General features: G+C 38.0%; 1 protein-coding gene across 1 annotated transcript in view; it reads right to left on the minus strand.

The window, feature by feature from the left end:
• Positions 1-16,029, minus strand: part of LOC139713712 (uncharacterized) — a 33,333-nt gene that overhangs the window by 13,735 nt on the left and 3,569 nt on the right. Inside the window, exon 2 of the mRNA XM_071625417.1 lies at positions 10,566-10,724. Within this exon, the coding sequence (XP_071481518.1) occupies positions 10,566-10,724 (159 nt within the window). The remainder of the gene's footprint in view (positions 1-10,565; positions 10,725-16,029) is intronic.

Here is a 16,029-nt window from a genome sequence, read left to right on the forward strand (position 1 = left end):
TGGTAAGAATAGGCCACATTGTGGATATTGTCTGCCTGCTTCGGGGAAGTTTCAGGAGATCAAAAAACGCCAGCGTCGCTCAATAACAATCCTTCAGTGCACGCTGCCTTGAGGGCTGTAGAGGCCTGATTCAATTCTGAACCCTGCAAATGAGGTTATCTTACAGATGGAGGTCAACCAGGTATGGAAAGAAATGAACTCCACCAATTTTCACACGATAGGAGGGGGAAAAAAATCTGCAAATCACCGATTCTAGTTGTAATGTGAAATTATCCCGATTATATTTCTTTTATGCCACATCATGCCGCAAATCTCTCATTATGAGAAACACTTTACTACGTCGAGTCTTGATGTTAATCACCCATGAGAAAAGTTACACTGCAAGATTTTGCTTTTTATCATCCGAACAGCGTGCACTGTCCCCCATGACTGTATAAGAAAAGATGGAGCTTTGTGTGCCACTGTTGATCTTTCCTTTCATAAATTTTCATGTTGTTTCTGCATTTCTCTTTGAATTAAACCCTCCAGACAGAAACTTGAGAACAATGAAACAAATATCACATTTAATGTAGCATCATTTTTTCTCTTGCTAGATACTTGTGAGGTCAAATAAAATATTCCTTTCTCAATGCAATCATGACCACTCAACATCAAAAATAAAGTTTGTATGAATGAATGTAAATGAAGATTAGCCACATTGGGAGGATGTCAGTGAAACAGATTCCTTTGTTGTTAATACTTCACATTTTTCTTGAAAAAGTCAAAGCTTTACTGTTTATAGTTTCATGCTGTGAACAAAGATGTGCTGATGTACATATTGTCAGTGATGACCAAAAAGTTTTAACTCCAACAACCCTCCTTTTATGAAGAGTTTGATGCTGTTTTGGCCTTCTCTATAGCTGCCCACGTGCAAATTCACACGTATGTATGCATAAATCATGTCCCAGTGCAAATATACACTGTCAGACTGTTAAGAACTGTTTCAGTATTTTTCCAAGGTTAAGAGCTGACAAGATATATTATTTGTTTGTGTCACAGGCAAAAAAAAGAAAAGACATCAGAGGTCTTGAGTGGATATCTAACGTGGCCTTGAGCTCATCTTTTAAGAAGTAGTCCACCCTGGCTTGCTGGAGATCCTACCTCACTCTGTGTGCCACAAACTTACCTCTCACCACTTCATTCCAAAAAACTCCTCCCCTCCCCCATAATGTCTTGTGGCATGTAAGCTATAAGCCACCCTTTCCTACTCAACTCTCCCCCCCTCCCCCATGAAGAAGAAGAAGAAGAAGAAGAAGAAGAAGAAGAAGAAAAAAAAACCTCAACCCCCTATGAAGAAAATGGGAAAGAAATAAAATGCACTGAACACAGGGGAGTCACGCATCCCCGTTCAATGTCCAATATTTAGAGGAAAAAAAGAAATATCACACACGTAATATTTAGACATCAATGTCAATATGAATCAAAGGTTATAATCTGGCACACAAGTGCATCTGAAAACACACCGCAGGTGTTCCTTCTCTTTGCCTTCTGTTCACACAGAGAGGAATCTGTTTGAAGAATTTTGAAGAGTCAACATTTGTTTAGAATAGTGTCACGTTTTCACGTTCAACGTCCAACGTCTCTTCTTAGGGCCAAGAAGTGATGTGTATCAGCAAACAGAATGACACTTGACTTGGGTGAAACAATCCTGATGGATGAGAGATGTACCAATTCGAGGGCAGCAAGTGCCATCGCAGAGGAACTTGAATCACGTTTCAGATACCAATGTCCAACTACCAGTCTGAACTACTACCATCCCCCCCCCCCCAACACACACTCAAACAGAGTAGCACTTAGGTACCTGTATTTGGAGGATCCATCCATAGGCTCGAATAAGTTTTAAAAGGTGAACAGTTTCACATGTTTTATAACTCACTGCCATGCCACAAAGTGAATGCTTTCACTTACGCTGACACTTTCATTTGAACTTTCAAAAGGCTGCTCATGCTCAAAATTCCTTTGTGGATATGACAAATGTACTGACGTCAATCAAATGATCAGACCCAGTTCATCTCCATGGCATATGACTTCACACAAGTCATCTGGATTCCCAATAAATTTCTCCAATTCATCTGATAAAAACATATTTGTCATTTCTGCTCGCCATTGAGGCTTTGATCTCTTACCTACAGTAGGCACTGTTTTCTCTCCCCATTTCTATAATGAAAAAAAAAAAATCTCACCTAAATTGTTCTATCCTTATATTAGGTTAAACACAACATATTTGATGGCATTGCTTTGGTTTCTGGCAACTTCACACCACAGTTGAGATCACAGATAGTTCTGCAATTTGGCTTGCATTTTGTTAGAGTCGTATCAAATTTCTTCATACATTTGTAATTCATCCAAACACTCCTCCTCTGTAAAAACAAACAAATAAATAAATAATTAAAAAAAAAAAAAATCAATAAATGAAATAAAGTCTTTTATATTTATACACACATACTTGTGTTGTCAAATAATCATCTGTTTCTCCTTAGGTAAGTGCAGAGGGGATGGGTCATCATCACCAGATATCAGAGAAATGTCTTCCTTGGCAGACGGTAAAAATCTTGTGGCCTTGGAGTTCATACATGATATGACTTCCATGTCACCTAGCTACCATTCCAAACACCACCTCAACACGCTGGACTGCAGCCCCAACACCTATATAAAAGCCATCATGTCATTTGCCACAAAATAGTTAACCAATGATTGTGACAAATTGGATTCTACATCGTTCAGATGATTGTGATCTGGGGTACCGCCACCTCATACCATTCCAGACTTAATGGGATAATTGGAATCAATTCCATCGAATCAGTTCTTTTATCCCTGACCTGATAAATTCCTTTCCTCGGGTCAGATCATTTCAAAGGAATAATATCACCCACTCCCCACTTAACACATTTTGCTGAAAATGCGGCCAGGCTCCCCCTACCCCTTCCCTCATTTCTATCCCCACCCCAACCCTCTCCCCCTCCTCCAAGCATCTACTGCACTCACACACACACACTCACATGCATGTGGCAATCATCCAGGGTGATATAAACATTGCCTAAATCATACATTGAGTCGACTTTTAAGATGACATGGGAATTTGGTAAGGAAAGGACTTTTTTTTTTCCTGAACAACAAAATATGTGCAAACATGATTCAACTGAATTTCTGAAAATTTGCATCATGAATTATTAAGCAATGATTTTATGAAAGAAATTCTGATAATTCGACATAATCATGACTAATTCTAAATGTAGCATTGGTTTTCTCGTTCTCTCTATCTCTCCCTATCTATCACTCTCTCCTTTTTTCTCTACCTGCAGGTAAAATTTTTGTAATACAATAATTTTTAGTATAGTAAATATCTTCACAGCTCTCTCATTTCAAAAATAAGTGAAAGTATCACCCCATTATCCTATACCCTACACAAACGCAACAATTAAATATGAAACTACAAGTGTAGTACCTCAAAGATCCAGCAAATTTTAGTTGCTGTCGACCATTATCAGACCTGTTTCAAGAATTGGGTCACTAGTCCACTTTTTACCGGAACACTATTTCATTCTAAAATATTTCCTTAATGTTTCTGTCGGGGCCCATAAATCAGTGGTAGATACGTATGTTTACTTGAATAGGGTATGATTGTCAATATATTTTCCTAAATCTTTTTTAAAACTGCTCTACAGAGTACTGTGGGGAAAATAGAACTATGTTATGAGAAAAACAAATGCAAAATTAACTATGAAATCTGGTAAAAAAATAACAAACAAACTGAAAACTATATGATTTTTTCTGAGTCATAAACAACTCAAAGTCCCTCTAACCACATCCCATAAGTGAAAAAAAAAAAGAGGAAAGAAAACACTATAGACCAGACCACCTTCAATCAGTCAAGTTTTGTCTCCCTTATGCACATAACTGTTCTGAAATGGTTAAAGGTAGATTAAGAAACAGACTATTCCTCAGTATACATAGAGTAAAAAAAATGGGGTATAAGTCAAGGAATTCGAGTGGGCGGCACTACGCGTGAGTTGTAGGTGTCAGTCAAGTACCATGCCCAAGCTGGTCGAGACATCAGGGAATTCTTTGCCAAAGAATTTTGGGCACAGATAGATCTTTATGGATCTTCTTTGCCATAAAACCTGCCACTGACATGTATTCTAAGGTTAGGTAAAAATATGTTGCAGTGGATTGCAAAGTTAGATCTGCTCCAATCAATTTCTTTCCTACAAACAAACATTTGCACGTGCACACATGCACACACACACGCAGGCTATATCACAGATTGAAAACTAAAGTGGCACTAATGCTGTACAAAGTCTATGTTGAGTCAGTATCATGTTTATCAACAGACCACTGCTCACATTTAACATCCAGATCATATCAGAAATGATGTTGCTTTTTCCTTCTCAACCTAATACAATTGATTATGTCCATCAAAAGGAAGGAAGATGCAGCACTACAGACGGATGACCGAAGATTTGGCATGTCTGATCATTCTGCCTCTTTTTTACAGGAGAGAACTTTTAAGTGACTCTTCAATATGAGTCATGTTATCTGCCTCATCATATTTCATGTACAATGTTGCTGCCATGGCTGGTGTATGTTGACTATCGTGTTTCATGAGGGAGATCCATATCACTTTCTCACTGAGCTGCTCAGGTGACATTGACCCAAAAGATGGTACATCCACATGATTGACACACTTACAGCCCTCATCAGATCCACATGTACGAAGCTGCCCGCATGCAAACAAGCTCATCAAAATAGCGGGGATGCCTGGGCGGAAGTGCACCCCGCATCCGGGGCTGGATGACAGGGAGGGAGCACAGCTTCGCACCCAGGGGGCCGAGAAGCGGATGGATATATGTCTGGTGGTGCAGGGGGTCGCGACTAGGTGCACATAGTTCCACTGCCCCCATCGGCACAACAAAAGACATGAAGGAAGTGTGAGACCACGTGCATGGGAAGATTAACTTGGCATGGTTACTTGGAGATTGCATCTCCAGATGATAACTCCTTACAATAAACTGGTGGTAAACCACTTGACCTACATTTGACAAGACCTGCATTACGTGTAGTTCCATATCTTCTTTAGACAAGAGTTGGCCTGCAATGCATCGGACAAATTTCACGCTTTTGTCTGTTGCCTTGGAAACTGCATTACTCAAAAGAATATTTCACACTCTCCATGACATTTCCAGCATGTTATTTAACCTGTGTGCATCCGTTAGCTAATCAGTGGCTAGAGCACAAAGGAAGAGAATGAAATGAGGGTATGAATGCAGGGGACAGCAGGAAAGATGACATGCTTACTCACTCAGTAAATATGGCTGATTTGACCCATGTTTTGATCACAGTGAAATCAATAGACGCTTTCTCACTGTGCACAGAAGGCACATCCTGTTCAAAAATTTCAGTTGTGGTTGGGGGATTATGGTTTGTAAATTTGCCTCATCTTATAAGATTTGGGGAAAAAAAGCAATTAGCTGCAAAATCCTTAGTTACATAATCCCCTATGTACAAAAGGGACAACGATTGGTTAACTTAGGGGAAACTTGTAAAACTTTGTGTCCATTGTCTGAAGGATTTAGTAAGTAGATCTCAAATAGTGAGAAATATTTACTTAATTCAGTTATGCATATTATGCTAGCTACTCCTTTGGAAAGGGGACATTTGTGGCTATGCATTTCACAGACAAACAATCTAGGAGGGCATGTCAGTCTGGTCGAACGATTGTTTGTATGATGAACTGGTGTCATAATGACCTCGAGGGAAATATTAAGTTATATTGACTGGTATCTCATGCTGGCTTCTTACTCCACGCAAGATGAGATGATGGCCTTGTATTTGTTTCCGACGCTGAATGAGCCATCGCACAACAACCCCTGCACTATTCCCGACTCGTCAGGCGGGAATCCTGTGTGGGATTTAATGCTTTAACAGTAAAGCCCCGCACACTTGTTTACCTGATCCACTTGTAATTCACCAGCCAGTCATAATTCCCATCAGAAAACTAAGCACCAAAATAGATGTGACATTTCAAAAATCTGAAAGAGCATTTTTTTGAATGACTATTTTTTTCATTTTCCTAATACACCCTGATCCTTGCTTGAATGACAAATATCCATTCATGTCCATTTAGAAGACTTGACATTTTCATAGTCTATAACAGAACATTCAAAATTACCACTTTACCCACCTAATTTCCCAGTGTTAATCCTGGCAGTTATGATTTGTGACATCATATACAGTTGTGCCTATGACGCATTTGAAGAGAAATGTTGATATAGAAGACTTGACATTTTCACGGTCTACAACAGAATATTCTAAATTACCACTTTTACCAACCTTAATTTCCCAGTGTTAATCCTGGCAGTTATGATTTGTGACATCATAATATACAATTGTTGTGCCTATGACGCATTTGAAGGGAAATTTTGATATAACTTGCCCATTGATGAAACTGCAGAATGAGTGATAGCATAAGTGAAGGCATGAGTGGTCTCGGGGAAAAAAAATACCTACAAAAAAAAAAAACAAACTACTGATAAATGCCTTTTTTTGTAGATAGCCAACTGCATATGTTAGATGTTTTAATGCAAAACAAACAAAATACAACATCAACATTACAACAGCTTGTCATTTTTACAGCTAACAAAATTGCTGTATTCTCTGCTCCTGTATGCTTTAAAAAGAAGAATAATACCAAACACGAGTTAAGGTGGTCATTTTTTTTTGGCCAATTGTTTGTGTCTTTGTGCACTGCATTGTCAATGTTACATGCTATACTAGAGAAGTATGTATCCTTAATGCAAGCAAATTTGTCATCTTGATAATCAGCTCTATCTACATAATTATTTCACACATTGCCTAATTCAAATGATCACAGTTAGAGTTGAAAAGGAAATGAACAATACAGTTCCCTGGAAGCGGCTTTAAGTGCATTTTTCTTACAAGAACAATGTGTGAATAATGTTGTACTTTTAACATGAAAAGAACTTGTATATTACCCACTCGAGAAGGTACGGACCCAAACTCATTGATAAAAGAAAAGTTCTCAACAATCAGAGCTGGCAGATCGAGGTGGATGCGGAGGAGGGGGAGGGTGAGGGTGAGCATGAAAGAGCAGGGATTGAGCCAGTTAGTCTGAATGACGTCAACAGATTTTTATTGTGCTTGCACCGGAGGTCAAGTCTGAAATCTGTTTCCAGTAGCCAAGGGCATGGCCGTGGGCTTAAATTATGGCACAAATATAACTGTTGTGGATCAGGAGGAATGGGATGAGGAGAGCATCTACAAAGCTGTAGAGTTGCGCAGGAGCTGATATGAACGTTGTCAGTTGCAGGAATAGTCTGTGAGGCAGACCCTTTCTGACATTCACAACAGATTCTTGAACCCTGCACACAAGTCACAGCTGAAGCAACTTTTTTTTTTATAAATTTGAACATGCATTAAATTGGGGTATATGTTTGTTTGTGTGTGTGTGTGTGTGTGTTTGTGTGTTTGTGTGTGCCTATGTCTCCTTGTGCCCATGTGTAATTTGTACAAAACTTTGTATTTAAAAAACAATGACATATTAATCTACTGCACTCTCTGCAATTGAGTGTTCTCCTGTGAAAACTTGCAAAAACTTCCAGCATATTTCTGGCATTATTTGAAATATTGAAGGACTGTTTAACGTTTTTTTCACAAAGACTTCTAAAGTGCTTCCATCAGCTTTTTAAAAAGTTCCGACAAGTGCTGAACACCATTAATGATAATCCAAGTTCCCGTGCCTGATAAACTTCTGGTAAAACCCTTCACAAAGCCATTCAAGTTGTGTATGCTTATCAAAAGCCATGTGCCTTCTCTGTCAGGAATAAACAAACAAATCTTGTAAGCCCCTGACAAATACCAAGGCCATGTGACTTCTGCCTGGGGCCTTGGAGCTGCCATAACATGATAGGAACTCCCTCCAGATCACAAGGGGGAGGGGTGCACATGAGAGACCCCGGGGTCTGGGTGTTAGCCTAGTGCTCTGCTGGTAATGCCTGCCCTTGACCATTGGTGCTTCATACACAGGATGATGACAGAAGTTGTAAATATACACCATCCTTACATGGGAGGAAACACCCCACAGCATCTCCCAACTCTGTGCCTACTTGCAGGAGGACTTTTGCAGCTATTTCTGGAATGCCAGTAATTTTCGGCTGAAAATTACAAACAAGCAGTCTCTGGCCAAGATTCTCTCTCGCTTCTCTCTCCATCTCTCTCCATCCAACCATCCTCCTCGTCGTCGTCCAGGTCCCAACTGCTCTTGTGGAAAGTGAGCTCCTTGGTTGGTTCTCCATTTACAAGAGGGGGGAAAGGCAGGCGGAGGTTACCAAAACAAGATACCCAGGAAAGAAGGGAGTTAGGTGATCTCTTCACCCTCCGCCCGTGGCCAGAGGTTTGATAGATTGATACTGAACTGTTGACAACTTTTCCTCCCCAGCCCAAGTAAGAAGAGGGGTAGCAAGATGAGGGATGCGTTGTGCCCCTTGTAACAAACGACCAGCAACCCATCTGGTAGAAACTTGAAATATCAAATATGATACCCTCTCTTCTCATCCAGGGTGCACAAAGAGAGGGTAAGAGAGAGATGAGTGCTCAAACTCATCCCAACATTACTGATGTTCTCTCTCCTACCTATGCACTCATAGTCATGCTCTTCTGTAGATCTTTTTTTTCCACAAATTTCATAAAAGGACATGGCATTGATTGGAATTACTACACAATACATGTCTCAATCATGCACATTGCATGGATAAAAATATTAAACTGAGATCACTGGTTTTACTACCACCCTTGAAGATAAAGTCATGAGAGATAATATACGCCTACTGGAGTGCATGGAGCCAGGAAAGAATATCTAGAAGTACAGGCTCAATGTTATAATCACCTTCCACTTTATTTTCTTACCCTTTCTGTAAAAATCACTTCAAGGTTAACAGATAAAGGAAGTAATGCATGTGTAATAGTATGATTGAAAAATGTGTACTTAATAGCTTGTGATCAAAGCAAGGTGTAATGAAGAGGTTACAGTTCGTTATTCCGAAGGTTCGTTATTCTGAAGGCTTTTTAGTCCGAAGATTTGTTATTCCGAAGGTTCGTTTTTCCTAGTTTCATTTTCGGATTAACGAACCTCCAGAATAACGAACCTTCGGAATAACACCACAAATGTTCGGATTAACGAAACCTTTTTCATTTTCGGATTAGCGAACCTCTAGGTATAGGGAATTTGTGTGTTTTGGATTAACGAACCTTCGGAATAACAAACCTTCGGAATAACGAATAGCACCCAATGAAGATGCACACCTAGTTTCATCTTCTTTCAACATACATTCACTCTTCTAGCATCATGCATGAAAGAACACTCAACTTTTCACCTCTATCAGAGAGCAAGGGGAATGACATTACTCTTAACAACCATGTATGTCAGTAACAAAATGAGGTAACCTGTACTTTTCATCTAAAAAAAAAGTGGAATTCTATTAAGATTTTCTTCATATGATACAGCATGCTTTGCCTTACGCAGGCTCTCATGCCTCGAGAGTACCTGGTATGACAGATATGGTGCATTATAAATGTTTTTCTTGTTCTTGTTCTTGTTATTATTATTATTATTATTATTATTACTACTACTACTACTATCGTTGTTATTGTTATTATTATGATTATTATTACTATTATTACTATTATTGTTGTTATCATTATTATTATCATTGTTATTGTCATTATTATTATCATCATCATCATTATTACTATATTTCTTCTTCTTCCTATTATTATTATTATTATTACTATTATTATTATAATTATTATATTGTCCATACTGACATTACAAACTGTAGTAGTCATCTCATCTAGCAATGGTAGCATTTAAACTGAAGATTCATAGCTTTTCAACAGATTGTCCACTTTTCCTCAAACTTTGATAACGTGTTCTACTGATATTGCTATGTACAGTTACTCAATTCACAGGTATATTTGGGGTTTAGTCCCCTGTAAAGGAGGAGTCTCCTGGGCATTTTCTTCAATATGGTGGCCATCTGCACTTTCTACAGCTATTCTTATCAATACCTTATGATCCTTCATACTGCAAGATCAAGTTAAGTATACTTATATAATTTTATTTTGAGTTATAGTTTATCATTCCTCATTACATTCATTTCTTTCTGCAAGTTAGTGAACTTTATGTTGTAAAATGTTGTGAAATATCGATTGTATCATTCACTGAAAGTGCAGAAATATAGTTCCTGTTAAAAAAAAAATGAAAACACATCATATGTTCAATTTTGGATTAATTCTTTAAGAGGACTTATGCATTATATAAGAGTAAAAGAATGTAGGTTGTTTTTTAGTTTTAAGCTCCTTTTCTTCAAAAGAAAATAAAAACATGTTTACGAGTCACAGGCTTCTGTTGGCATTTTTTTGTGTGGCCAGAGGGCTAATGGATTTTGGTTAATTTGACGGCCGATGAAGGATTTTTTTTTTCTTATTTTGCTCTCTTTCTTGAGAGTTACCTGTTTTTCAACGTCTTCCATGAACCTCTTGATGTCCCTGGGCAGGGTCTCCCTCTCTGGGATAGGGAAGCGGCTGATGGGCTTGGAGTCTGATGATGGAGTCTCGAACAGTTTGGAGGAGGTTCCTTGAAGTCGGACGGAAGATATTTGAATGGGTGTCTGGAACAAAAAAAAAAGAGGAAAAAACATTCTAATTTGATGCCTTCTTATACCACACTAGCTTCATTTTCATTCATTTACTTATTAATTCCTTTCTTCTAATGAGTTACAACTAGCGATCTTCAAATAACACCTAACAAGGTAAACCGTGTAGGCCTACCTTTTTTTACCGACAAGCAACAAGTCAAAAAGGGCATACATAGATATATGCATTGCAAGATCCATTGAAACAAACAACATGAAAGGTATTTTTTCACCTTGAATACTTACGATGATTCAAAGTCATGACCTATGAGATGTACAAACATGATATCACTTTAAACTCTGTTGGATTGGAGATTATTCTACAAATGCTTAGCAGTCAAAAATAATACAAACTTACACAGAGCTCTCACACACAAATCACGACTTATGTGTAAAACAGCAGGAAAGTAAAATAATATATCCTACAAGGGTTCTACAAGATGATCACCAGTAGGCCCTCCTGTTCATGGAAAATTGATCACAGGCATGAAATGCATCTGATGATTCAAAGTGAGTTCATGTGATTAAATTGTTAGTTTGATGATCCAATTCAAGAAGGACCCAAAATATGTGCGATTTTGTGTGGAGAAAAGAAAGATAATTTGCACACTCCTCCCCTTCTCTCTCTCTCTCTCTCCCCTAAACGCAATGATATCACCAAGTAAAACAACAACAACAACAACAACAACAAAACAGCTCTCAAAGATGACACCATTTCACCTTCAACAGGAAATAGCAAATGAAGGAGAAACTTCCAGTCTTCTTTTCTCTAAATCGGTTTCATTCTCTCATGCTGTTTGACAACTTCAGTCAGAACAGGAACCACATTTGAAGCTGAATATGATGTTAGCTTTTGAAAATGGGTAACATTTTATTTGCTTGGACAGTTTCCAAATCCTTAGAGCCAGTTCTCTCCATCCCATTCATAGCGTTGCTCAGCACTGTATTATATTTTCTTACAAGAAAGATCAAGATAAACATGAAAAGGAAAATATTTAGAAAATGGCTATTAAATGCAAGCATCTTAAGTGCCCTAAAAGAACACAATTATCAAGACCCTGACTTAACCCATGAACCTGAAATATCTGAGATGGCGTGTGTGTCTGTGTGTATGTGTGTTAGGGTGTAAAAGGACATGTATACATTTCTATTTCTTTTCCTGGTTCATATCATAATTACATTACCTTATTTACCCTCAAATATGAGTGAAACATCACACCTGCTTTCTTCAGTGAATGTGAAGTAAGTGACATGGCAAGAATCCTCATCGTGTTAAAAGGTAGAACAAATACTTGAAACTGTCTACAAATGTAAAAAGAAAAAAAATGGACAGAAAAAAAGAAATACCAGATCATCTTTCAGGCTAAAACATGCTAGTCAGTCAGGCTGTTGATAGTAGGGTCATGTATGTCATAAAGTACATTAACCACAGAGTGTTGAGCATGGGTAACACAGTTATTTCTACCACACTCAGAGAATGAAAAGATCTCCCAGGTTTGCCAGCAGGCATACTTTATTATTTTTTCCCTTTCCGTTTTAGCAGTTCTGAAACGTGACTTGACAAGCAAGCAACTATTCAAATGGCACATATTGGGAGGCAATAACCTCCACCTTCGCATCAAACTGTTTGAGAGAAATAAAAACTGTTCATTTGTTGGAATAATAAAAAGAAGTAGGCAAACAAACAAACAATAATCAGCAATGCATTCATCTATTCACAATAACTCACGCTGAAGGCCGCACAATGTTTTTTTTTTCCTTAGAAAACATATACCAATCACCATCGTAGCTGCATATAGATCAAAGGGAAAATAGTGGAGCAGAACACACCAATAAGCCCAGCCTTTTACGCTGTCTAGAGGTATCAATACAAAAATAAGGAACATTTCTTCCCTAATGTCCTCACATAGGTCTCTCGGGGTATCGCCTGGGGCGAACTTATGGAACAATCGCATGTCATCGGATAATGCGAGTCTGGGCTGATGTTTGAAATTTAGCTACAAAAGAGTTTTAGGGTGAGCAGAATATCTCCTCCAGCGTCTGACAGAGTGTCCTTAAACTTGTGGCCCGCTTTATTCTTGTTTAATCATGTACGGACAATGACAGGCTCTGCTTTTGACCTTCACACGGGAGAATCACTAAGCCTCTTTCTTTCACCGCCTCTTCTTTTGTTTTCATTTACCGCCGTGATGCAGCCTTGAGGAAAGTGCAGGGGGAGGTTATGGCGTTTTGGTGCCACAATACGGGAAAGATGAATTTTGAATATTACTCACAGTTATAGATGTTTTGTTAATTCTGTTTGCCAGTATCGCATCCACACACTTTGCACCTTAATTGTTATGATGTATGCACTAAATTTCATTACTGAGAAAATTGTCTGCAATATCAGAATGACTGAAAAGGCTTATTGAATTTATTGATTACTGCCTAGCACATTGCTGATTAATAGTTACAGCATTTTATCATTTATTTGACTAAATGTGGTAGAAAAAAGGACCTCCAAAAAAACAAAGGAATGCTTGAAAAGAGTTGTGACAATGAAACAAGAAGAATACAACACAGGTTTAGTGGCATAAAGCCATTGGAGTTAAAGAACTGTTAAGCTGCTACAGTTACCATCTGTACCAAGAACTATATTGTTGTAATCTGCATGAGGTATTTCTAAGAACAGGTAAGAACATGGTTTCAATGAAATGTGGCACAAGAGCAAATAAACCATCTTTTTTTTCAAATACATGTAACCAACTTTTCATCATATAGGCCCTATACAATTGATTCTTTCACCACTGTTATAGAGATTACTAGTGTAGTTCTCTTTGTATGTATACTAGATGCACATTCCCATTCAAATCAAGCATCTTCTTTTTTTCAAATACATGTAACCAACTTTTTATCATACACTTGATTCTCTCACCACTGTTTCTATGACTACTAGTGCAGACTTTCTCTTGTACACTAGATGTACAGTCCTATGTTAGGCAGGCATCAGGCAGAGGTCATTAAAACCCTAGGGTTGTCATGGGGACACTTATTATTGATTGAAGTATGCAAGAATCAACAACAAACAGCAAACATTAGCAAAAAAGTTTATTCTATAAATTCATGGGAATCTGCATGAAACCTCTGCCAGAGGCATTATTTTACATTATATATATATATATACTGCTAGTCAGCATCAATGTAACTGTCAGTGTAAGTGGCAGTGTGTATTTGTAAAACTTGCTGCGGTATGCGCCACATGTCTATGGGCACTATAGAAGGTACAAAACAAACAAATGAAGAGTTTGTTCGCAAAAACTGATAAGTCCATATTTGCCAAATGGAGATATTAGCGATTAAAGGTCAAGAAAAATAAAGAAAATAATAAGAAAAATTTTGCTTCTTTTGACCATAACTTCAAAAATGTACTTTTATATGTAGTGAAAAATATATCATTTAGCAGGTATTATTTTGTACTTTAAGACAGAGACCGTACATCAAAATCTTCAAAAATGGAATTATCGGTTTTTGCGAACAAACTCTTCAAATGTTCTCCAAGATCATTTATAAGTCTGTACCAATGCTGGTATGGGTTGACTGGAAAACAAGTACATAATATATATCTGGAGGTTTCAAACTTTTGAACTGAACTGAACTGAACTATTGCAGTTACCATGGCACCTGTATGGCAATGAGAATGAACCCCAAATACATACACTGTCAGGGAATGCAGCAATATTACTAGAACATATCAGTGAAGTTTGAAAAAAAAAAATCAGATAACATATTCAAAAGTTATGAACTTTAAAAGTTTTGGTGCACCATCTCTGGATTAGAAGACTAATGATATTTATCAAAAAAATATACAGAAAATTCCAACATATTATTTTCACCTTTCTAGCATAATGAAAGGACACTTAACTTGATTAACTGCTTTAAGAAACCAGGGGAAACCATTTGTCCTTTAACATATATCGGTAACAAGTTAAACACGTACATTTTTCATACAAAAATTACATTTTGGGGCACTCTCTATGTATTTTCTCTAAATTGTTATGTGATGTCACAAACTACAGTAAACCTCGCATGAGTCGAAGCTCTCGGGACTGACGAAAATGCGTCGACTTAAGTGAACTTCGACTCTCGCGAGAGTCGATTTTTTTCGACTCACAGTTATGTACATGTATTATAGTACATTTGCATGCATGTGTGTGTGTGTGTGCGTGCGTGTGTGTTTGCATTCAAATTTGTCTGTTCTTGAAGATAATGTTCTTATTTTGTTCTAAATTGAACATGGAATTTGTATCAATACTAGTAGCTAAACGTAGTTTTGAGAATGTCTGCGCTAATCGTATGTGGCAATGTGCATGGTGCTATGTCTATGGTGCAACATAGGTAGCCATCACTGTCAACCTACCCTGAGACAAACACTCTCCCAGGCCCATCCCACCTCCATTGAACAAAAATATACAGCCAGCCGGGCACGCACAAACAAGCTCCGCCCACTTGGCCTGTCACTAAAATATTAAAGCAGCGATTGGTTGGCCAAGGAGTTCTGGCTTGACATGGATAAAGTATGGATGTGCTGTGTGTATATGGATAAAGTATGGATCGATGTGCTGTGTGTATACATGTATACATCTATTGTGTATGTATTCGACATGCGTGCGGAGCGGTACGGTGAGTGTGCATGCTTACCTGCAGCAGATCAGGGACGGGGTTCTGCGACATGCCGATTTTTTTTTCTCCTCTAAATGTAATGAGAATGCCAGACAAATCTTCTTCGGCTCAAGTGATGTAAACTACGTGTATTTTGTACAAAAGGGACTGAATGTTTTACTTCGACACAGCCGAAATTCGACTCTCGTACTTCGGCTTATCCAAATATTTCTTAGAGAAAATACTTAGGGAAAAATCGGGACTTTTTATTTTGCTTCGAGTTAAGTGATTTTCGACTCACTCGACGTCGACTTATCCGAGGTTTACTGTAGTAGCCTTCTCATCCAGTGATAGCTAAACTGAAACAAAAGAGCTAACAACTTTGGATTAGATTATCAGATTTTCCTCAAACTCTGCTGATATGTTATGCTAATATTTCAGCATTTATAGCATTCAATCTCAATGTATACTTGGGCTCCATTCCTCTTTAATGGTCACAACTGACTGGTTGTCACCTGGCTACTGCTGCAGCAGCTGCAATATGCAATAAAAAATACTTGTTTTTTTTTATTGAGGCAGATTACTAATATCTCACTCTGTTTTAGGCCTGTTTTAAAAAAATGCTGAGCGTTGTCAGACTAAA

This window comes from Diadema antillarum, unplaced genomic scaffold (genome assembly GCF_040938485.1).
Source record: "Diadema antillarum isolate AM-2024a unplaced genomic scaffold, OU_Dant_1.0 seq00002037_RagTag, whole genome shotgun sequence".
Lineage (NCBI taxonomy): Eukaryota > Metazoa > Echinodermata > Echinoidea > Diadematoida > Diadematidae > Diadema > Diadema antillarum.